The 23,776-nt window shown below is 43.2% G+C and overlaps 1 protein-coding gene across 1 annotated transcript; it reads right to left on the bottom strand.

The window, feature by feature from the left end:
- Positions 1–425: 425 nt before the first annotated feature.
- On the bottom strand, positions 426–23,165 carry LOC112248787 (inactive carboxypeptidase-like protein X2). The gene is made up of 23 exons (XM_024418105.2): positions 22,262–23,165; positions 17,151–17,411; positions 16,957–17,004; positions 16,583–16,741; positions 14,727–14,810; positions 13,269–13,346; positions 12,279–12,335; positions 9,681–9,758; positions 9,433–9,542; positions 8,900–9,039; positions 8,458–8,542; positions 8,161–8,305; positions 7,965–8,056; positions 7,590–7,713; positions 7,139–7,335; positions 5,590–5,766; positions 4,780–4,964; positions 4,221–4,667; positions 3,793–3,923; positions 3,426–3,565; positions 2,418–2,517; positions 1,991–2,157; positions 426–1,901 (listed from the first exon to the last, which is right to left on the bottom strand). Exons 1-23 carry the CDS (start codon positions 22,500–22,502, stop codon positions 1,524–1,526), a joined length of 3,624 nt encoding a protein of 1,207 aa, XP_024273873.1. The 5' UTR covers positions 22,503–23,165; the 3' UTR covers positions 426–1,523.
- Between the last annotated feature and the right edge of the window lie 611 nt (positions 23,166–23,776).

Consider the following 23,776-nt stretch of genomic DNA (forward strand, 5'->3'; position numbering starts at 1 on the left):
AGAAAGTGTATTTTTACCTGGAGTTTTTCCTTATTGCAGGCTACTACTTTTACCACTTTTCGTCTTAATCTTTGGTTGTTTACTAAACTACTCACTCTGTTTAGCACATGGCCTCACATGTGAATCCTTAGTCCCACCCACCGAAATGGGTGGGGCTAAGGCTTAAGAGATGCTGAATGGGTGGAGACAGAGCTCTCCAGTAAGTATACCAAAACATTCAAGGACCAACTTTATCAACTTTCAAAGCAGAATTACTTTCCCATTATTCCTCAAATGCAGTGTATGATATACCATTTTCTAGTTCTGAGTCTCTACTTTTATCCAATGTAAAAAAAAACAGAAATTCCAATTCTGCCACATAAGACCAAATTGAGGGGGTCAGTCACATTTTTGCTCAGTGTGGACATGAAGAACAAAACAAATGCTGTATGTAAACAAGCCTTTATTAATTGAAAAAATGTCTTTCCTCTACCTCAGCTAAATTATGAGGAACATTTAAGGAAATCTCTTTTGATTTCTCTCTTACTATTCAACAAACATTTTGTCAAGTTACTGTATGTCGATATTATGACTTTGCTGTCAATGTGTGAAAATAATGTAAATTAATCCACAATTTCTAAGAAAAATAGAAACTTTGATTCTTTGTTTTGACTCTTCAAGGGTGGGAGGTGATAGTAAAACAAGTGCGTAATCTACAACCACCAGATCTACATGATCTCTGCAGTACATTCTCCAGGAAAGCTTTGCAACAACTTTTCAAATTGAATTGGTATAAAATGTGTTTTCCAGATATCAGTGGTTCTATTTTTCTACTCTAAACTGACATTTTTGTGTGTGCTAACGTTTTATCAAAATACCTACTCGAGCAGTTATACAGACCACTGGCATTAGCTTGTGTGCCTGACTGTTTTTGCATTCAACACTGCATTGTTCCTTTGATCAGTTTTTGCAGATATACCTAAACACTTCTTGTGGCCCCTTTGTTGATCTGAAAGAATGGATGGCTGGGGGGCTACCAGAGTTATTGGAGTTTCAAGAACCTGTCAGTTCTTTAAAGGGATACTTTGGGATTTATCTACTTCCCCAGAGTCAGATGAACTCGTGGATACCATTTTTATGTATCTGTGTGCAGTTTGAAGGAAGTTCTTAACTAGCGCTAGCGCAATTGCTAACTAGCTTTAGTGCAATGACTGGAAGTCTATGGGTATCTGCTAGCATCTTTCTAGTCATTGTGTTAATGCCAGTTAGCATTGGCTTGCGAAACTAACTCGAACTTCCTTCATACTTGACACAGAGACATAAAAATGGTATCTACGAGTTCCTCTGACTCTGGGGAAGTAGATACAGGGCATCATTGCCAAATATCCCTTTAAGGGGTCACTTAGTTGTCTACTCTAAGAATTGAGTTAACAGCCTGGGCTCAGGACTATGACATTGTTCCTGTTCAAATACCTTAGAATGCATAGGAAGTGGGGAGGAAGGATGTTTTGTAAATGTATTTGAGCAAGGCCTTGGTGTTTAGTTTAGTAATCGTCAATCTTGTACTCGTATTTGTAATCCAAGATGGAGTCCGTGAAACTTTCCGGTGCCGACGTTTGCCCCTCTCCTATGAACCACGAGTCGTACCAAGCAGTGGTGGGCTCCGCCTCTATTGTCGTGGGAACCGGCGTGGTCGTCGGGGGCAACGTTGTTGTCGATCTCATCAGTCTCTGTTGCAGTAGACGACGACGGCGTTCGAGCTCTAGCTTTTGCTTTTGCTTGCGACGCACATTAGGATCTATGGCGGAGACCCCGTCGGTAGGCCCCACATGCCTGTTGCCATTGGAGACCGTGTTCTGTCTTGTTCCGCCGTTGCCATGGCTGAGCAGGCGTATGGGCTTGTTGCCGTGCAGGGCCATGATCTGTGTATGAATAGATGGCATTTATATAGTGCTTCAATGGCTCTAAAGTGGCTCATAGGCAATATAATTACGGGTGTAGCAGTACCCACTTGTTTGATGCGGTCCCAGTTGGACTTGGCCAGGTTAAAGCTGCAGGTAGTTGCCCCTGCCTCGTAGCCCACCACACACAGCTTGGTCAGGGGGGCGAAGCCTTCTGCCCGCACCGTCACACGGTACTCACCTGGGTTCAACAAGCGCCAGTAGTCCCCTGTTACAGCTGTGGAGGGAGCAGAGAGGAGAGGGCTTAGACTGCACACTCACTAAAGATGGCACTTGCAGGCTCCTGGATGTCCACTGCATGTACGTTTGTTCAGGGGGAAGGGACAACAGGTTGTTACCAATATCTACCCCAGCTGTAGTTTAATGAATATACCAATATAACAGTGCATATCTACATTCATGTGTTCACAGCAGTCAGAATGCCAAGGGCAGTAGGCTATGGTACATGGTTAACACAAAGCCAGACACTGTACCCACCTGTAGAGACATCATGGTTGACCCCCTCTACAGAAACTGTAGCATTAGCGATGTGGTTCCCCTCATTGTCTTTTACTACGCCCCTGATCCCACGCTGCACCTGAGTGGGGTGAAAACCAGGGTTCAAAAGGTCAGTCACGCTACAGAAGTGGTATACAAACTTTTTCAGTGGGGACCCCATTTTTCCCACAATTTCTTGCGATCCCAGAGATGGTTGTCCTTCTGGAAGGTTCTCCCATCTCCACAGAGGAACTCTGGAGCTCTGTCAGAGTGACCATTGGGGTCTTGGTCACCTCCCTGATCAAGGCTCTTCTCCCCCGATGGCTTAGTTTGGCTAGCTCGGCCAGCTCTAGGAAGAGTGTTGGTGGTTCCAAACTTCTTCGGACCTTCAATGCGGCAGACATTTTTTGGTTACCCTTCCCCAGATCTGTGCCTCGACACAATCCTGTCTCGGAGCTCTACGAACAATTCCTTCGACCTCATGGCTTGGTTTTTTTCTCTGACATACACAGTCAACTGCGGAACCTTGTATAAACAGGTGTGTGCCTTTCCAAATCATGTCCAATTTACCACAAGTGGACTCCACTCAAGTAGAAACATCTCAAGGATGATCAATGAAGACAGGATGCACCTAAGCTCAATTTCGAGTCTCATAGAAAAATAGAAAAGGGTCTGAATACTTGTGTAAGTAAGGTAATTTTTTTATATACATTTGCAAAAAAAACTATTTTCACTTTGTCATTATGGGGTATTGTGTGTAGACTGAGGAAACATTTTTATTTATTCCATTTTAGAATAAGGCTATAACGTAACAAAATGTGGAAAAATTCAAGGGGTCTGAATACTTTCCGAATGCACTGTATATATACATAATATTACATTTTGGCGACCCCAGATTTGAATACCACTGCTCTACGGCCACACTCCAGGACTGTGTGTGTGTGTTTGGTATACTCTCAAAATGTGTTAATAATTTCTCTGTGTGTGCATAAGTGTGTCTCTGTGTACCTGCTCCATGAAGGTGAGCATGGCCTCTCTGTTCTTCTCCCACTCAATGACCAGCTCACTCTGATGGGGGAACTTATCACAGCCAAGGAACACTGACAGCTCCAGACAGTTAGTGTGCAGGTAGCTGAAGTCATTCATACCTGAGGATGGAGGAGGAGGGGGAGAAGATAGGTGAGAACCCGCAATGCAAATGATGAACCACCAGAGAGTGCCATTATCCCCAAAACTGGGTCCTTTACTCTGATCAATGTTACATTACAGGTTTCAACCTTTTTGAACTACTGTATGTAATGTCGACTATCATAAAAAATGGCTTAATGAACAGCAGACAACAATGGAATAAAAAAGGGATGTTGTCAGTCCTTACTTCCTGTGACGGGCTGCCACTTGGCGCGATTGACGATTCCAACGCCTCCAGTGATGTCATTGCCGTGACAGGAGCCGTGGGAAGTGTATGTCATCGACAGGTGAGTAGAGGCATAAGAGATGGCCAACCACCTATAACACACAAACACACACACACAGTCAGATAGGGTAATCTGATCCTAGATCTGTGGTTAACTTGGGCTCCCGAGCGGCACGGAGATCTAAGGCACTACATCTCAGTGCTAGAGGTGTCACTGCAGACACTCTGGTTTGAATCCAGGCTGTATCACAACCGGCTGTGATTTGGAGTCCCATAGGGCGGCGCACAATTGACCCAGCGTTGGCCGGTGTAGGCCGTCATTGTAAATAAGAATGAGTTCTTAACTGACTTGCATAGTTAAATAAAAACATTTACTTCATGCTACACACCTGAAAAAGGAGGCGTCTGCTGTGGCCCTGGGTTCATCCTCAGGCTCTGCGTACCCCCCTCTCCCTCTGTCATCCTCCCCTCTCCCTCTGTCATCCTCCTCTTCCCTGTGGCCATAGCCATGTCCCCTCCACTCCTCCTCCGGCTGCTGGTATCCTCTGTTATACTGATCTTCTTCTCGCTGCTGGTATCCCCTGTTCCACTGGTCTTCTTCTGGCTGCTGGTATCCCCTGTTCCACTGGTCTTCTTCTGGCTGCTGGTATCCCCTGTTCCACTGGTCTTCTTCTGGCTGCTGGTATCCCCTGTTCCACTGGTCCTCTTCTGGCTCCTGGTATCCCCTGTTCCACTGGTCTTCTTCTGGCTGCTGGTATCCCCTGTTTCTATCGTCTTCCTCCGGCTCCTCACGGTCATAGTCCCTCCCCCACGCCGTCACGTCAAACTCCTCGTACCTAGAAGAATGATTTAAATGGAGTTGATTGTTTATCTGGTTTCATATCATTATTATTCCTGCCAAAAATACCAAGAGTGCAGGAAGAGAAAGACAGAAGAAGCGCCACGTACTGTCTCTTCTTGCGACTCTGTGCCCTCTCTCTCTTGCCCTCTCTGGTGCTGGTGCCGGCGGTCTTGGTTAGGTGGTGATTGTCGTATGGGTACGCCACGAACCTCTCCCCCCCCTGGAAGTTGGCCCCCAGTACGAATGGGTGGCTCTCCATCCACAAGATGATGGCTCGAGTCTCCACAGCAATCTGCAGGACAAGAAGAACAAACAGCAGCCGTCTTTTTCAAATGTAACTAGGCAAGTCAGTTAAGAACAAATTCTTATTTACAATGACGGCATACTCCGGCCAAACCCTAACCCGGAGGATGTTGGGCCAATTGTGTGCTGCCCTATAGGACTCCCAATCATGGCTGGATGTGATCCAGCCTGGAATCGAACCAGGGTCTGTAGTGACGCCTCTATCACTGAGATGCAGTGACTTTGACCGCTGTGCCTCTCGGGTCCCCTTGCTAAGTTGATAAACAGAGAAATGGACTTGCTTGTACTGTCTCTGCTCTTCACACCATCTACATTTCCTTCCCTCCTGTTTCTCTCCTCCTGTCTTCATCCCCTCTCTTTCTCCCTTACCATCCCCTCCCTCCCTCCCCTCTCCCTCCCTCCACCTCCTCCCTCCACACACCCTGTCTTCATCCTCTCTTTCTCCCTTACCGTCCCCTCCCTCCCTCCCCTCTCCCTCCCTCCACCTCCTTCCTCCACACACCCTGTCTTCATCCTCTCTTTCTCCCTTACCGTCCCCTCCCTCCCCCCCTCTCTTTCTCCCTTCCCATCCCCTCCCTCCCCTCTCCCTCCCTCCACCTCCTTCCTCCACACACCCTGTCATCCCCCTCTTGATCTGCAGGGATCTTGACATGGTGATTGGGGATCAGTTTGGGCACCATGCCCTTGTCCTCGGCCTCCCACAAAACACTGTTCAGGTCTGGGAAGTTCTGGAAGATGTCATGGCCGTCCTCCGTCCAGTGGCCTGTTGTCCAACCACTCAGCTCGGAACCCTATGGTGTCAATGGGACAGGATGTTATGGAGATATGGGCTACATTTTTACTGCAGTAATATCAATGTGTTAAAACCAAACGTCTTAGGATTTGCTTGAATGTCTCTAGTCTTGACTTGAGATATGTTTTCTTCTCTTGAGGAAAATAAAGTTGGGTGCTAGACTGTTCCTGCATACAACAATACTTTCCTACAGGACAACAAGTTGGCTAAATCAGAAACTGTCTGGCACCCCTTTTCCTTAATAGAAGAAAACAGATTTGCACCCTGGAAGTGTAAAGTATAGATACAGGCTGTATTTCCCTGTAAGGGTCGTTCTTGAATTACGGTGGCATTTTGGCATGGCATTTTGGCATGGCATTTTGGAAAATAATTACTTGATTTTTCATTGAAATGTAGTTGGGTACATCTTCCCATTCTAAATCAACTAATATGGTAGCTTAAGGACTTAAAATATGTTTTTACCATTATGTTAACATTGTGCCACCAGTGGAGTAGTAACACCAATGAGGATTTTGTGAAATGGAGGCCACAAATGCTCAAATCTAAGGTTAATTTAATTAATTTAAGGTTCATCCTTAAATTAATAATTTACTGAAGTGATTCATTATTTCATTTATTTAAATTGGCTGACACAAAATGATAAATGAAATTCTCAAATGTATGACATACTGAAAGGTCGTGATAAGATAATCATTTTCTTTAATATAGAACCCTCCCTCAATAACAGTTTGCCACGGGAGAAAATGCTCAAGGTCTTTGTATGTCTTTGTAATCAGGGATTTTCAAAGTGGTAACACCAACGACATAAAACTGAGGGACACACATTATACTAGTAAAACAATAGGTGTTTTTATTGATCTACAGCGAGGTTATTCAACTCTGACCCTACGAGGTCCAGAGCCTGCTGGTTTTCTGTTCTACCTGATAATTAATTGCACCCACCTGGTGTCTCAGGTCTAAATCAGTCCCTGATTAGAGGGGAACAATGAAACAATACAGTAGAACTGGCTTCAAGGTCCAGAGTTGAGTTTGGGAGATCAAAAGTATATTAAATACTTTTGTTTACTGTCTAGCATTCAAAATAATAGATACAGCATCTCTAAACACCAAAACATGTCACTACACCCCTACACATCACCAGTGGGACAAGCCAATTTGCTAGCCCCCTGTAGTTTCAACAATGCATAATAGTTGTTTTGCAGTACAAAGGACTTACATATGTTTTCTTATTAAATAACAATTAAATAAAATTTGAATGTATTATTTTTAATGTTTTGGTCATTTTTAATTGTTTTTACATGGTGCCAAAGTCAAGGGACAACATTTACCACCGCAATCCAAGAATGAACCGTATGATATCCAGTACTGACCACTGTCAGGGCCTTCTCCTGCCCATCCGGGTTGAGTGAGGGCACCAGGTGGATACGTATTCCCTCCACCAGGCGGCGCACTCTGGGGTTGCCATCATTGTACTCCTTACACAGGTACTGCAACAGAAGAAGAACCATCTCCCGCCCCGTCGCCTCGTTTCCATGGAGACCGGCCGTGTAGCGGAACTCCGGCTCACCTAAGGAGAAAAACACAGATTGTCATTGTCTTTCCATGCGTGAGAGGACACGAGTACAGAGCTTTCTATGAAGGTTAGCCTGGAATAACAAACGGGTGCAGTTAGCCTGGAATAACTAATGGGTGCAGTTAGCCTGGAATAACTAATGGGTGCAGTTAGCCTGGAATAACTAATGGGTGCAGTTAGCCTGGAATAACTAATGGGTGCATGTTCTGAAAACTGTGGACACAGACACAATATTTGTTTCATCCTACCTATCTCGTGTTCTGTGGGGTTGCCTGATATCACCATGGCCAGGATGTCCAGTCCGTTGGAGCTGCGACCCAGGCTGTACATACTGGTGATGTTGGGACACTCCTCAGACACAGACTTCATCATCTACCAGAAGAGACGCACAGGGGAAAGCAGCATTTACCAACCCTGGTCCGGGACACCTTCAGTGGGGTCTGTGCAAGTCTTTGCTCAAGCCCAAAAAATCGTATTAAATGAATCCCCAAAGTGTCACGACAGAGTTGAAGACAGTTGTCACAATCTGTCAGACAAAACATTAGACCTGATTCAAGTTCAAACAGGTGGCACTGATGACCTTAAGGTTTGAAGTCCCCTGAAATGGGAGTGTTCCGTCTCACCGTGACCATGTCTGAGTAGTTGTGATGTCTGAAGTCCAGGTACTGGACTGGAGTCACCTCATTCTGCAGCCTCTGGTAGGCACTGGTGGGGTCTGAGGAAATAAAAATGCACAGTGTGAACGTTTGCATGTGTTTTACGTTTTACTATCCTTGTGGGGACCAGAAGTCTAGTAAGGTGGGTGCGTGTGTCACTCACCAGGCAGTGGGCAGCCTAGTACCTCCAGCCTCATACAGCAACTACCATTCCAGCTCTGAGGGATAACTCTGATGTAGCGTGCTAGTATGGGCTCAGCTAACTGATTCAGCACAGGGGTATCCTTATCGGAGTTACCAAAAAACAACTAGAGACAGAGAGAGGGGGGAAGGGGGGGGTAAAAAGAGAGGGAGAGACAAATGTATTTGACATGGTGAACTTTTGTGCCCCATTAAAAGAATCATGAGAGTGAACCCTGGGACCAAAGTACATTTGAAGCAGCGAGGCTGACAGACTCACCCAGTCAGAGTAACCGTCATGGATGGTTTTCCATTCTCTGCTGTCATTACTGAATTGCACGTAGTACGATGTCACAAAGTCACTCCTGAAACAGAAAGACGCACACACATTTTGTCACCATTTTGTCTTTGATATTTCTGAAATTCAGTGTGTGTGTGTGTGTGTGTGTGTGTCTGTGTCTGTGTGTGTGGTTTGGTTTCACTATCCTTGTGGGGACCAGAAGTCCTCACAAGGAGGGTAAAACAAGGAAAAAGTCTATTTTAGTGTTAGGATTAAGGTTAGGGATTAGGTTTAGGGTGATCTGTTAGGGTTAGATTCAGTTTCAGGGTTAAGATTAAGGGTTAGGTTTAGGGTTAGGAGTTAGGGAAAATAGGAATGGGAACTCATGTTTTGGTCCCCACAAGGATAGTAAAATAAACGTGTGTGTGCTTGTGTGTCTTACTCGTTGCGTGAGTCTCGTCCCTGTGTTATGATCCCAGTAAACTCTGTTGCTCTGCGAGCGTCCATCTCAAACCAGTGAATATTGTCCTCTGGGTTAGGACACCACGCCCCACCATGCATGTCCTCCTCATCATCCGAAGCCTGGAAACCATGGAAACCATACAGTGTTGGAGATGAGTGTAAGGGGGCTTACCGTCGGGTTCGAATTAGTGTGAGGAGTGTACCTGCATGTTGAGTCATGCTCTGTGTTGGCTGGAGCAGTACTGAGACTTAGGGTTAGTCAATGTGTTAGGGTTAGTGTATAAGGGTTATGGGTTAGTGTGAGAGGGTTAGACTTAGCATGTGAGAGTTAGTGTGTGAAGGTTAAGGTTAGAGTGTGAGGGTTAGTGTGTGTAAAGGTTAAGGTTAGTGTGTGTGAAGGTTTAAGGTCAGTGTGTGAGGGTTAGTGTGATAAGGTTAGTGGGTGAGGGTTAGGGTCCGTGTGTGGGGGTCAGTGAGTGAAGGTTAGTGTTAGTGTGTAAGGGTTAGGGTTACCTGTATGTTGAGTCGTGCCCTGGCTTGGCTGTAACGGTAGTGAGACATGGAGGAGGCCAGCAGCTGGTCTGATTCTATCCTATGAGACTCCATACCCAGGGGAGGACACTCTGCCACCAGGGAAAAACATCCATCTCAGTCACACACACATCACAAAAACTTCAAACCACAATGGAAAACCTCTGAAGCTCTTGCTTAAACTTTTGCTAACCGAGTATTGTATCATTGGAAGACAGCAAGTTACTTACTTTTGGGCTCCTTGAATACGTGTGGTATCTTCTTGGCTTTGGCCCTCTCTTCCTCCTCCCTCCTCTGCTGAGCTCTCTCTGTCAAACAGGACCATAGTCAATCACTAACTACAATTCCAGTAATGGATTCTCTCTGTGTGTGTGTGTGTGTGTGTGTGTGTGTGTGTGTGTGTGTGTGTGTGTGTGTGTGTGTGTGTGTGTGTGTGTGTGTGTGTGTGTGTGTGTGTGTGTGTGTGTGTGTGTGTGTGCGTGTATTTATCGACAACTGCAGTAATGCCTCAGAGGATCCACATTGCAGATAGGCAGGAAACCAGATGTATTATGTTTCTCCAAATTCAGGAATGTGCTGATTAAATTCAGATTGTTCTTTTTTTCTTCAGTAAATCTAAGACACACTGTTGTATCCGAACTTTCATAACCACCAGTCACATTTTATGGGTAACCCTGCTTAAAGTGTCTATCTCTAACTGGATGTGAAAGCTGTCACATTTTGTATTAAATGTGATTTTGTTCTGCATACACATGTGCAATCACGGCTAGTGGTGGACAGAGTATCCCCACCCCCCCATTCTATGGGCCACAGGGATGCTTGCCCATGTTGACTCCAATGTTTCCCACAGTTGTGTCAAGTTGGCTGGATGTCCTTTGGGTGGCAGACCATTCTTGATACACACGGGAAACTGTTGTGCGTGAAAAACCCAGCAGCGTTGCAGTTCTTGACACAAACCGGTGCGCCTGGCAACCTACTACCATACCCCATTCAAAGGCACTTAAATATTTTGTCTTGCCCATTCACCCTCTGAATGGCACACATACTCAATCCATGTCTCAAGGCTTAGAAATCCTTCTTTAACCTGTGTCTCCCATTCATCTACACGGATTAAATTGGATTAAACAAGTGACATCACTAAGGGATCATAGCTTTTACCTGTATTCACCTGGTCAGTCTGTTATGGAAAGAGCAGGTGTCCTTAATGTTTGTACACTCAGTGTAATCTCCCATAGACAAAATTCCCTGGTTCCATTCTGATGATACATTTAGCTGGTTCTACTCTCCTCGCTGTGCAGGAGGTACAGTACAGAATGGAACATGTGGCAACAGCTGTTGGTTCTTATCCAGAGTGTTTCGATCTTCATTCTAAGCTCATGATTTCAACATCTCTCCCCTCCATTACTGTTGACTCTCTACTCTGTTTTTATCCCTTATGTTGTTTCTCTCTTTCCCTCATCTTTCTCTCCAGCATGTTCTGTAACCTCTCTCTGCTGTCCCGTCTCTTCCTTTCTTTCTGCTCCAGCTCAAAGCTTCTTCCATGCACCAATACAGGTTAAAGACGTTTACATTTGAGTCATTTAGCAGACTCTGTTATCCAGAGGGACTTACAGAAGCAATTAGGGCTAAGTGCCTTGCTCAATGGCACAGCAACAGGGGATTCGAACCAGCAACATTTCCTTCCCTACCTTCACTCACAACACATCTCTATGGTTCAGATTTGTCCTGCTCTAGATAGAATTCAGTTTTGTCCCTCGTCTTAGCAAGTGGAGCCATACTGAAGCTTCACAGCTACATGTTTGCAATGCCCAGGTAGAGACTGATATCTGTGTTTTTTTTCCTCATTCGCTTTAAGCGGAAACATGAACCATTAGGGACTGATATTCCTCCACTACATTATGAATCTGTGAGTGACATGGTCATATGTTCATCTGCTTGACTGGGAGCTTTGATAGTGCAAAGTATGACATCGCAGTGTTACTAAGTTTTACTTGCAACGACTCTGATATGTGGTTGTTTTACCTACCTTAGTTTAATGGACACAAACAAAAATGCTGAGTTGTTTGGCTGACCCATCTGCTGGGTTGCAGACATTTTTTTACGTTGTGACCTTCCATTATAGAATTTTGCTTTGATGTGGATTGAGGCCTATACTGTACATTCATATCAGTTGTGTTCCTCCGTTGTATTCAACTTTCCTATTTCTAATGTGGGATTGTGTTTCTGTGCCCAATTGGAAACAAAAAAACTATGGAAATGGATTGTGATGATACCCATGAATGACTGCTGCACAATGTGCTTGTTTTATTATTTTTTAAATCAGGGATCAAATTTGATTTGATATATATGAAATTGTTTGGTGAAATATGCATAAAAGGAGAGTAATTGCCCATAATTCTGCACTTTAGTATACTTTTGTACTTCCAATTTTGAAATTGGACAAAAGTGTGGTTGCGTTGTTCTTTTTGCAGGACAGTTGTGTTCCTTTTGATGAATTTATTTGCAATTTCGATGGTATAATATAGTTTTGATGAATGTATTTATATTTTGAGAAGTCAACTACATTTTGACAACGCATTTTTTGACAACACAAAATAACCCAGTGTGTGTTCTATCCAATACTTACCCATATTTACCAAAAACCCCAAATTGGGTTGTTTTTAACCCAGCATTTTTTTGTGAGTGCATTGACTGTAAGTTGCTCTGGATAAGAGTGTCTGCTTAATGACCAACATGTAAATGTTACTGTATATGTGAAGTATCTACAACTGAAGATAGATAGATCGCTGTCATTCAGATCATAATGGAAAATAGGCTGTGCACAATACCTCTATCCTCTCTCTCCTTTTCTTTCCTTTGGATCTCTCTCTCCTCCTGTTTTTTCGCTGTGGTAAACAAAGGAGGGAAAAACAATCATGGCTGAATTTGAGGTTACTTTCCCCCACCTCCCCATTACATGTACCAGTATACTGTGTATGTGGGGTGTTTTCAGTGGAGTGAAATATTTAGAACGTTGCAGATAGAATAAAAGATAACGTCATGATTTCCTATTGTACCTGACAGACAACCAATCATAATATACACAAACATTCTGTAACGTTTCCCCCTCCTGAACAGGCCCAGGTGTTTCTTAAGGTTTGCCACAATATCCAAATGATAAACATGACAAAGTGTTTGAAGGGGGTAATAATCTTGATCTGACTGTTGTTTGTTCCAGTTACTTGGTATTTTCTTATTTGGGAGTTTGGAACATCAGCTGCCAAAGTCTTGCTCAACCCAAACTTAGACAACAGACCATATAATTGAAACAGTATACACTTCTTTTTTTTCATTCTTGTGGGGAATGAGAAGTGTTGGCCCATTACTTTTGACTCTGTGGTAAATGCCCAGTTCTTTATTGTGTCTATCTAATCTTTATTTCACCACAGGGTCCCATTGAAATGAAAAACATATTTCTATTGAAGATTTGGCCAAGGGTTTATTTTACAGTGCAGAGTGTGTGTGTGTGTGTGTGTGTGTGTGTGTGTGTATGTGTGTGTGTGTGTTTTACCTCACAAGGATAGTAAATCAAGGAAAATACAGACAAGTGGAGACATTTCGCAATGCTATTTTAGGCTTAGGGGTTATGTTTAGGGTTGCAATTATGGTTAAGGTTAGAATTAGGTTTAAGGGTTAGGTTTAGGGGTTGGGGTTAGGTTTAGGTTCATGGGTTAGGGTTCGGTTAAGGGTTAGGTTTAGGGAAAATAGGATTTTGAATGGGAATCAATTGTTTGGTCCCCACAAGGACAGTGTGTGTGTGTGCCCGTGTGTGTACGTACTCTGTCCACCACTATGCCCGTAGTCATACTCCTCGTACCATGGGCTTTCATAGGTGGGTGGTGGTGTAACAAGCTCCTCTGTATTGGAAGGAGAAAACACAAACCCATCATTACAGTATCCTAGATTGAGTAGCACACTGTTTCTGCATTGATTCAACAGTACATAACCGCCATGGCAAAGCCACAACAACCTGGCTCAAGCAGAAACAGACTTGCAGCCTGTCTAGTAGTACTAATCCATTTTTTACTAAACAACATCACAGAGCGAGTCTCTTTGGTTTCATGTGTGCCTTCCAAAGCTCTCTGAAGCTGAAATGCTGTATGTAGTTTCAAAACATTAATACAGTAATCTTCCACTACAGTGATGGTGGAACAGAGCCTTTATTTCTGCAGCGACAACAGACACTCTGTTTGGACCCACATAAAGCTAGCATAACATGCTGCCGGTTATTTGCCTAGTTAAATGTTTCATTTAAGTTTACAAGGAATATCACAGAGCAGCCATCTTGTGAAAGGCTTCTCGCTCAAAAACAAAACCATGAAAAGCTTTTGGCTGTTTAGAACTACACTCTCACTCTCCTCTAAAAAGCAGGGTGATGATCTAGCCTCCTACTCTGTCATTCCCTGGACTAAGAGCTCTATTCAATCTGATCCGCTTTAGCCGACATCAGCGTGGCGGTTGTTTTGGCGGTGTTGGAGGTGGAACTGCATTAGAGCTATCAAATCCACAAGCGTCTCCAGGCATTATACCTAAAGCAGACATTGGCATTGGCTGCACAGAGTTGCATTAACCTCTATGGAATCGGTGTCCCTAAACCGGGACGGTTGTTGCTAACATTCAGTAATGTTACTAGAATGACATTGTAAGTAACAGAAAACTTTCCAGGACATAGACATGTCTTATATGGGTAGAAAGCTTACATTCTGTATAATCTAACTCCTGTGTCCAATTTAAAGTAGCTATTACAGTGAAAAAATACCATGCTATTGTTTGAGGAGAGTGCACTCCAACAAAAACCTTTTATCATGGCAACTGGTTTGATACATTCATCTCTGAAGGTAAATAATGTACTTACATTCAGTAATCTTGCTCTGATTTGTCATCCTGATGGTCCCAGAGATAAAATGTAGCAACGTTTTGTTTGATAAAATCAATTTTTATATTCAAATGTAGGAACTGGGTTCTACAGTTTGAACCCCTGCTGTCTACCCCTGCTGTACACCTCAGACACCGCCAAAACATCAACTGATCTGATTTGAATCTAGGTCTAAGCGTATGGTTTACAGGATCGACTTCCACACTATAAACCCTAAAACAGGGGTTATCTATCATTCTTAGAAAGGAGGAATAGCAGCATACACTGTGGCCCTCTAAACGGTGACTGACTGCCTGATTGACCGACTGACTGACTGATTGACCGACTGACTGACTGATTGATTAATTGAGATGTAAGTCACCTGTAACAGCATAGCTCCAGTCATCTTTCTCTGTGGGGACGACCTCTGTACCATCAGGGAAAGGAAGATTCTCGGGCACCTCGTCTGTTATTGGAGAACGGAGAAAACGAGAAAGTGAGAATGGAGATCTCAGAGAAGAAAGAGAGCAGCAAAGAGAAAAGAGAGAGCAAGATCGAAGAGGCACATGAGAGTAAGGAAGGAGGCAGATGGAGAAGTAAGAGTAGAGAAATAAGAGAAAGGAGAGGGTGAGAATGGAGAGAGATGGTGGAGTGAGAACAGAGAGAAATGGAGAGGTGCAGGAGAGTGAGACACTGTAGGAGTGAACATCTGGAGGAATGGTAGAGTGAAACAGTAGTGGAGTTATGGACACAGTAAAAGTAATGAAAACCTGTTGCAGCTATCACACAAAGTTCAGATGAGCTGAGCTTTGCAATGAATGTCACTGACAAACCTTCACATGAGATGAGATTTCCATCATATAAGGTGGAAAACCTGACTCATTGGTTAAAGGGTCCAGTTGGCAAATATCATAAAGGGTTCGATTTTGAGTGGAGCTAGATGAGAAATCGAGAGATAAAAAGTTATTGAATTTTAACCCCATCCCATCCCAAACCTTATCCCTTACCTTAACCATTCAGAGTTCATGCCAAACCTTAAGAATTTGGAGTTAATGCCCGAACTTAACCTTTAACACTTCGAAATTCAACATTTGGAACAACTTAGCAATTTAACATTTGAGAAAAATCGAATTCTGACGAGAGACTGTGAGGGCTGGTAGGTTATACACCTATAGTACACGTTTAAACTAATAGCTAGTGTTTGAAAAAATACTTTGATAATAATTTAGAAGTAGTTAGTAAAGTTAATTGAAATTGTTATTTTTTGTCATTGATGCCTTTGTTACATTCATTCATTTATTCCATCCATAGACTGAATATAGAAACAGTATACTAAATATTAGGAACACCTTCCTAATATTGAGTTGCGCATGGACGTCGGGGCATGGACTCTATAAGGTGTCTAAAGCGTTCCACAGGGATGCTGGCCCGAATTGACTCCAATGCTTCAAGTTGGCTGGATGTCCTTTGGGTTGTGGACCATTCTTGATACACACGGGAAACAGCTGAGCATGAAAAACCCAGAAGCATTGCAGTTCTTGACACAAACCTGTGTGCCTGGCACCTATTACCATATGCCATTCAAAGGCACTTAAATCTTTTGTCTGGCCTATTCACCCTCTGAATGGCACACATACACAATCCATGTCTCAATTGTCTCAAGGCTTAAAAATCATTCTTTAACCTGAATCCTCCCCTTTATCGACACTGATTGAAGTGGATTTAACAAGTGACGTCAATAAGGGATCATAGTTTCACCTGGATTCACCTGGTCATTCTATGTCATGGAAAGAGCAGGTGTTCTTGATGTTTTGTACACTCAGTCTAACAGCTCAGTGCTGCCCCTTCTCATTGAATGTCTCAAGTATTGCAGGCTGCCATTAGAAACTAAATTATACTTATATTTACAATATAATTCAATATTATCCTTATTTATACCACAGCATTGTTGAGTACTCGTTTCTGATTGGTTAGAAAGGCATTCTGTGTGTGATTTTACAATAATCAATTCAAGGACATACATCTGAATAGCAGCACGAATATTGACCATGAAGATTGCTATTTTCCAATTGCCTATAATGGAGGATCCTTCTTTCTGGCAATAACAGCCCGTAGTACCCCGGTCGACCTTGAACTTCATGGCTTCAATGAAAGGGGGAAGTCGTTCTCCCCTGACTCATTCATTAATTTGGTCAATTGAGTTATTCATTTTAGGACACAGAGGGGGATGAAACATACATCTGGCGTCCCAGTAGTCCTCGTCTCCCTTGTCCACCTTTCCATCCACCACAGGAGTGGGGGGCGTGGCCGTTGGGTTCTCTCCCTTCCAATAGTCATATTCTGGGTCGACCACTGGGCCTCCAGGCTCCTCCTCATCTGGCCTCCAGTAGTCATCCTCTATCAGAGGGACACATGGACAGTAGAGGTAACTTTATTAGTGTGGAGATTTGTTTTTTAAGCAAGATATAAAACAAAATCCACATGGTTTTTCAAGGTACAAATAAGATCATAAACAAAGTGGCTATACTATAACGTTTTGAGTGGTATTAGAACACAGGCACCGGCTTCAGAGAAATTATATAATAATTTGTCATCTGTACACATGATCTCACCATTGTCTGTGTAGGGGTAGTCTGGGTATGGGTCAGGTTCTGTGGGAGCTTCAGATGGGACAGAGATCAAAGTATTACAAACAACTTTGTTACTCACACAATGCAAAGCCATTAAAAAATCTCATCAACCAATTCTAGTCTGTTTTTACAGAAAACGTTGATTACAGTAGTAGAGTGGTGTGTTACTGCATTACCTGCTTCTGTGTACACCTCTGTGGTAGTTGTAGGTGGTGGTGTGGTAGTTGTGGGTGGTAGTGTGGTAGTTGTAGGTGGTGGAGTTGTTGTAGGTGCTTCTGTCCGTGGCTCCTTTCCTTTGCCCTTCTTTGGCTTTTTGTCTGCTTTAGGCTTCTTGGTGGCCTTGGGCACTTTGGGCTCCTTGTTCTTCTTGTCTTTCTTGTCTTTCTTGCCCTTCTTTTTATTCCCTTTGCCCTCCTCTTCGGCTCTCCTGACCCTGGCTTGGAGATGGACAACGGGGGAAAGGAAAGTTAATAAACTTTTGACATTTTGACATGTTAATCCCTGAGGGTCCAATGTCAGGTTTAACAGTATATAACAATCCTCTAACAGTCGGATAAGCCAGGATATGACAAGATGGCATTCAATCAAAGGCTATACATCAACACCAACTCTCTGCTACTGAAGTAGACTGATGAGAGATAGAGACAGAGATAAACAAATATAAATAGAGTGATAGAGGGGGCAGAGAGAAAAAAAAATCCAGAAAAACTCATGTCAAAAATGTTATAAATTGATTTGCATTTTAATGAGGGAAATAAGTATTTGACCCCCTCTCAATCAGAAAGATTTCTGGCTCCCAGGTGTATTTTATACAGGTAACGAGCTGAGATTAAGAGCACCCTCTTAAAGGGAGTGCTCCTAATCTCAGTTTGTTACCTGTATAAAAGACACCTGTCCACAGAAGCAATCAATCAATCAGATTCCAAACTCTCCACTATGGCCAAGACCAAAGAGCTCTCCAAGGATGTCAGGGACAAGATTGTAGACCTACACTGGGCTGGAACGGGCTACAAGACCATCACCAAGCAGCTTGATGAGAGGGTGACAACAGTTGGTGTGATTATTCGCAAATGGAAGAAACACAAAATAACTGTCAATCTCCCTTGGCCTGGGGCTCCATGCAAGATCTCACCTCGTAGAGTTGCAATGATCATGAGAATGGTGAGGAATCAGCCCAGAACTACACGGGGGGATCTTGTCAATGATCTCAAGGCAGCTGGGACCATAGTCACCAGGAAAACAATTGGTAACACACTACGCCGTGAAGGACTGAAATCCTGCAGCGCCCGCAAGGCAAGGCTCAAGAAAACACATATACATGCCCGTCTGAAGTTTGCCAATGAACATCTGAATGATTCAGAGGACAACTGGGTGAAAGTGTTGTGGTCAGATGAGACCAAATTGGAGCTCTTTGGCATCAACTCAACTCGCCGTGTTTGGAGGAGGGGGAATGCTGCCTATGACCCCAAGAACACCATCCCCACCGTCAAACATGGAGGTGGAAACATTATGCTTTGGGGGTGTTTTTCTGCTAAGGGGACAGGACAACTTCACTGCATCAAAGGGACGATGGATGGGGCCATGTACTGTCAAATCTTGGGTGAGAACCTCCTTCCCTCAGCCAGGGCATTGAAAATGGGTCGTGGGTTTTCCAGCATGACAATGACCCAAAACATACGGCCAAGGCAACAAAGGAGTGGCTCAAGAAGAAGCACATTAAGGTCCTGGAGTGGCCTAGCCAGTCTCCAGACCTTAATCCCATAGAAAATCTGTGGAGGGAGCTGAAGGTTCGAGTTGCCAAACGTCAGCCTCGAAACCTTAATGACTTTGGAGAAGATCTGCAAAGAGGAGTGGGACAAAATCCCTCCTGAGATGTGTGCAAACCTGGTGGCCAAACGCAAGAAACATCTGACCTCTGATTGCCAACAAGGGTTTTGCCACCAACTACTAAGTCATGTTTTGCAGAGGGGTCAAATACTTATTTCCCTCATTAAAATGCAAATCAATTTATAATATTTTTGACATGCGTTTTTCTGGATTTTTTGTTGTTGTTATTCTGTCTCTCATTGTTCAAATAAACCTACCATTAAAATTATAGACTGATAATTTCTTTGTCAGTGGGCAAACGTACAACATCAGCAGGGGATCAAATACTTTTTTCCCTCACTGTACATATTCAAAGTATGCTGCATGTTAGGTATAGGATGAGGTTGTAATTGTGCTCTTGTACTGCCTAAATTGCCACGGAGGGCATTGTATTGTATTGTATTGCATTGTTTTGTTTTGGGAAACACTAAGTTGTGTAATTACAGAAGTCATTGTGGAGTGTATTCATTGGTATTTCCCTCTCTCTATTTGTGGCTATTTGAATACCTGTGCCAGTGACCTACAGTTGAAGTCGGAAGTTTACATACAGTTAGGTTGGAGTCATTAAAACTCATTTTTCAACCACTCCACAAATGTCTCGATAACAAACTATAGTTTTGGCAAGTTGGTTAGGACATCTACTTTGTGCATGACACAAGTCATTTTTCACTTATAATTCACTGTATCACAATTCCAGTGTGTCAGAAGTTTACATACACTAAGTTGACTGTGCCTTTAAACAGATTGGAAAATTCCAGAAAATTATGTCATGGCTTTAGAAGCTTCTGATAGGCAATTTGACATCATTTGAGTCAATTGGAGGTGTCCCTGTAGGTGTATTTCAAGCCCTACCTTCAAACTCAGGGCCTCTTTGCTTGACATCATGGGAAAATCAAAAGCAATCACTCAGAATTTTCTTTTAGACCTCCACAAGTCTGGTTCATCCTTGGGAGCAATTTCCAAACGCCTGAAGGTACCACGTTCATCTGTACAAACAATAATACGCAAGTATAAACACCATGGGACCACGCAGCCGTCATACCGCTCAGGAAGGAGGCGTGTTCTGTCTCCTGGAATGGAACGTACTTTGGTGCGAAAAGTGCAAATCAATCCCAGAACAACAGCAAAGGACCTTGTGAAGATGCTGGATGGAACAGGTACAAAATGATCTATATCCACAGTAAAACGAGTCCTATATTGACATAACCTGAAAGGTTGCTCAGCAAGGAAGAAGCCACTGCTCCAAAACCGCCATAATAAAAAACCTAGACTACGGTTTTCAACTGCACATGGGGACAAAGATCGTACTTTTTGGAGAAATGTCCTCTCGTCTGATGAAACAAAAATAGAATTGTTTGGCCATAATGACCATCGTTATGTTTGGAGGAAAAAGGGGGAGGCTTGCAAGCCAAAGAACACCATCCCAGCCGTGAAGCACAGGGATGGCAGCATCATGTTGTGGGGGTGCTTTGCTGCAGGAGGGACTGTTGAACTTCACAAAATAGATGGCATCATGGAAGGAAAATAATGTGGATATATTGAAGCAACATCTCAATACATCAGCCAGGAAGTTAAAGCTTGGTCGCAAATGGGTCTTCCAAATGGACAATGACCCCAAGCGTACTTCCAAAGTTGTGGCAAAATGGCTTAAGGACAACAAAGTCAAAGAATTGGAGTGGCCATCACAAAGCCCTGACCTCAATCCCATTGAAAATTTGTGAGCACAACTGAAAAAGTGTGTGCGAGCAAGGAGACCTACAAACCTGAGTTACACCAGCTCTCAGGAGGAATGGGCCAAAATTCACCCAACTTATTGTGGGAAGCTTGTGGAAGGCTACCCGAAATGTTTTACCTAACTAAGTTATACAATTTAAAGGCAATGCTACCCAATACTAATTGAGCATATGTAAACTTCTGACTCACTGGGAATGCGATGAAAGAAATAAAAGCTGAAAGAAATAATTCTCTCTACTATTATTCTGACATTTCACGTTCTTAAAATACAGTGGTGATCCTAACTGAGACAGGGAATTTTTACTAGGATTAAATGTCAGGAATTGTTACATGTATTTGGCTAAGGTGTACTGTATGTAAACGTCCGACTTCAACTGTACATGTGGAACAGAGGCTCTGTATTCATGTCATATTCATGTGTATTCAATATTCATCTCCGTTCGTAACCCAGCCAAACTGTAATGGCACGCTGTCAGAGCGTCATCAACATTGTCCTGTCCCTGTCCTTAAGAAATCTGATTCTGTGTAGTTGGTGTTTCTAATGTCTTTTCAATTGTGCAAGCCATAAATATGTAGCCTATAACAGTAGTAGTAAGTTTTACATAGTGCACTACAAGCTATGTAACAATGTGTACCCACAAAATAGTTACAGTACCTACTAGCTAATGTAATTTCCATGTAAATACAAGGTTTTGGTGCAATTTAATTGGGAAATCGGACTGATTAAATCCAACAGATGTGTGTGCTGAAGTTTACTCGATGTTAGGCGGTGAATCTCAGAAACAAAATGTGTTTTATAACTAACACTGCATCATCAGCCCATCTCAGAGGATGAATCCTTCCATTTTGGAGCTGGGATCTGTGGTACAGAACAGTACAGTAGAAAATCAAAGTTAGCTGTACAAATCTGTCTCCAAGATGCTCAGCTCAGAGCCCAGCCAGGACTGTTACTGCAGCAGACTGAATCTTCCCCAGTCCCAGGTCTACTCTGCGTGTGTGTGTGTGTGTGTGTGGAGACACTGTTGGACTTGTCATAGTGACTGAAAGGTGTGTGTGGGTAATTCAGGAAACTGCTGGCTTCTTTCAAGACCAACACTCTCCTCCACCTGCCTTGTGCCCTGTCCCCTGTGCCTGCCTGATGATGTCATATAACGTTCTCCAATCCTCGTCCTGGAAGGAGGCATCTGTTCCAGCCCAACAACCAGACGCTGTTGATGATTCTACTACTAAGGTTTTGATCATTAGCTGATATGATGATAAGATGTGCTATTGCTGGGCTGGAACAAAGGCCTGTACACCAGCTGAATTGGGTCCCATCTAGTAGGTAAAACCATCCATGTTTCTAGCCACAACTCAGATGGGATCCAATTCTCCACTTAGTAAAATATATAGCATTATAATATGAATGTTCCTACTAGGCAAAAACTGGTTGAATCAACGTTTCCATGTCATTTCAACCCCAAAATTCAATGTGATAACTTTGAATCAACATGGTAAACTGATCGGATTTGCAAAAAGTCTTCAAATTAAGAGAATTTGGTATTTTTTTCATCAAACTTTTAACCTCAATGACAGGGTGACATTTTTGGCTGAGTTGAATTCATCCTAGTTGACAACTCAACCAAATGTAAATACAAACTAGACGTTGAACTGACATCTATGCCCAGTGGGTTGGCTTTGTTCTTACCTGGTAGGGCATCCTCCTCTGTGGCTCTCTTTTCCTTGCTAGTTTGGCTTTGTGTCTCTGTGAGTTCCTCTTCTTTAGCTGGTTCATTCTGGGACTCCTCTCCATATAGGGCCTCCATCCCTCTCTCCTCTACAGCCTGGCCTAAAGAGACAATACCTCCTGCACTCTCCCCTGCTCTGGGCAGTAGCACACAGCATATGGCCAGCAGAACCAAACACACCACTGCAGTATGACCTCCCATCCTCCTTATTCTACCTGCCTCAGGATTCTACCTCAATATTCCACTGAAAAGTTCCAGCTCAGTGTTCCGATTAAGTATTCCAGCTCTGTATTCTAGTTCAGATTTCCCAAAAGCTTGCCAAAAGTTCCAGCTCAGAACGCTACTCAGAAATTCTACCGAAGTGTTCTATATCTGAATTCTACCCCAGAATCCTACCTCTCAGTTTTCTACTCTAGTGTTCCATGTCTTCTCTACGGTGAGGAAGATTCTGGAGCTCCAAGCCACAGCCAGACACAGACTCACTCAGAGCATGAGGCAGGGCTGGACACAGAGTGAAGAAAATAGTGAGGGAGGGAGGAAGAGCGAGGGAGAGCAGTCCAATTGTCCTGCAATTTAACTAAACGAGATACACAGCTCTCCTGGATCGACAGCTGAAAAAGTTATGGCTGAGAGAGATATAATCCCCTTCACCTGGCTGACGAGTTTCAACAGGTGCAGAGATCAAAAGGAGATCTCAGCATAGATTGAGCAGAGCAGCTCACTGGAGAAGCCAGGAGAGGGAATGAAGAATCCAGGTTGGCTCTATAGAGGCTGTAACTCCTGGTTGAAGAGGTGAAGAGAGTTTAGTCCAGCAGCAGAGCACTTCTTCCGCCTGCTTTCCCCTCTGCAGACTGCCACAAACAGGCAGGAATGAATAGGGGGAGGAGTCGAGGACAGTGTGTTTGTGCTAACAATATTGAAACCCACAAATATTTAAGGAACAGAGGAACATTATATAACTAACTATACAGTATAACTATATAACTACTGCTATACACACCATTATCTATTCAAATACGGTCCATACACACCATTCACATACACATTTATAATTTATATTCCCGACTCAGGTCTAGAAGCTAATTTCCTGCAATTATATCCATTTTGCTTTGGGCTTTTGTACTGTGTTTTTACATACTGTATTCTCGACATAGTTCATTCTAATTCTACCACTGTACATTGCATTTTAGTTACACTGTTAATACACACCACATGTTTATTTATATACTGGATTCTTGACATACCTCACTCAAATATACCTACTGCTGTACATACAGTGCCTTCAGGAAGTATTTCTTCACTTATTACACATTTTGTTGTGTTACAGACTGAATTCAAAATGGATTCAATATATTCTTTCCTCGCCCAAGTACGCACAATACCCCATAATGACCAAGTGAAAACATGTTTTTTAAAAGTTAGCAAATTTAAATACAGAAATATCACATATACATACACTACTGTTCAAAAGTTTG

This window comes from Oncorhynchus tshawytscha, linkage group LG04, assembly GCF_018296145.1.
Source record: "Oncorhynchus tshawytscha isolate Ot180627B linkage group LG04, Otsh_v2.0, whole genome shotgun sequence".
Taxonomy (NCBI): domain Eukaryota; kingdom Metazoa; phylum Chordata; class Actinopteri; order Salmoniformes; family Salmonidae; genus Oncorhynchus; species Oncorhynchus tshawytscha.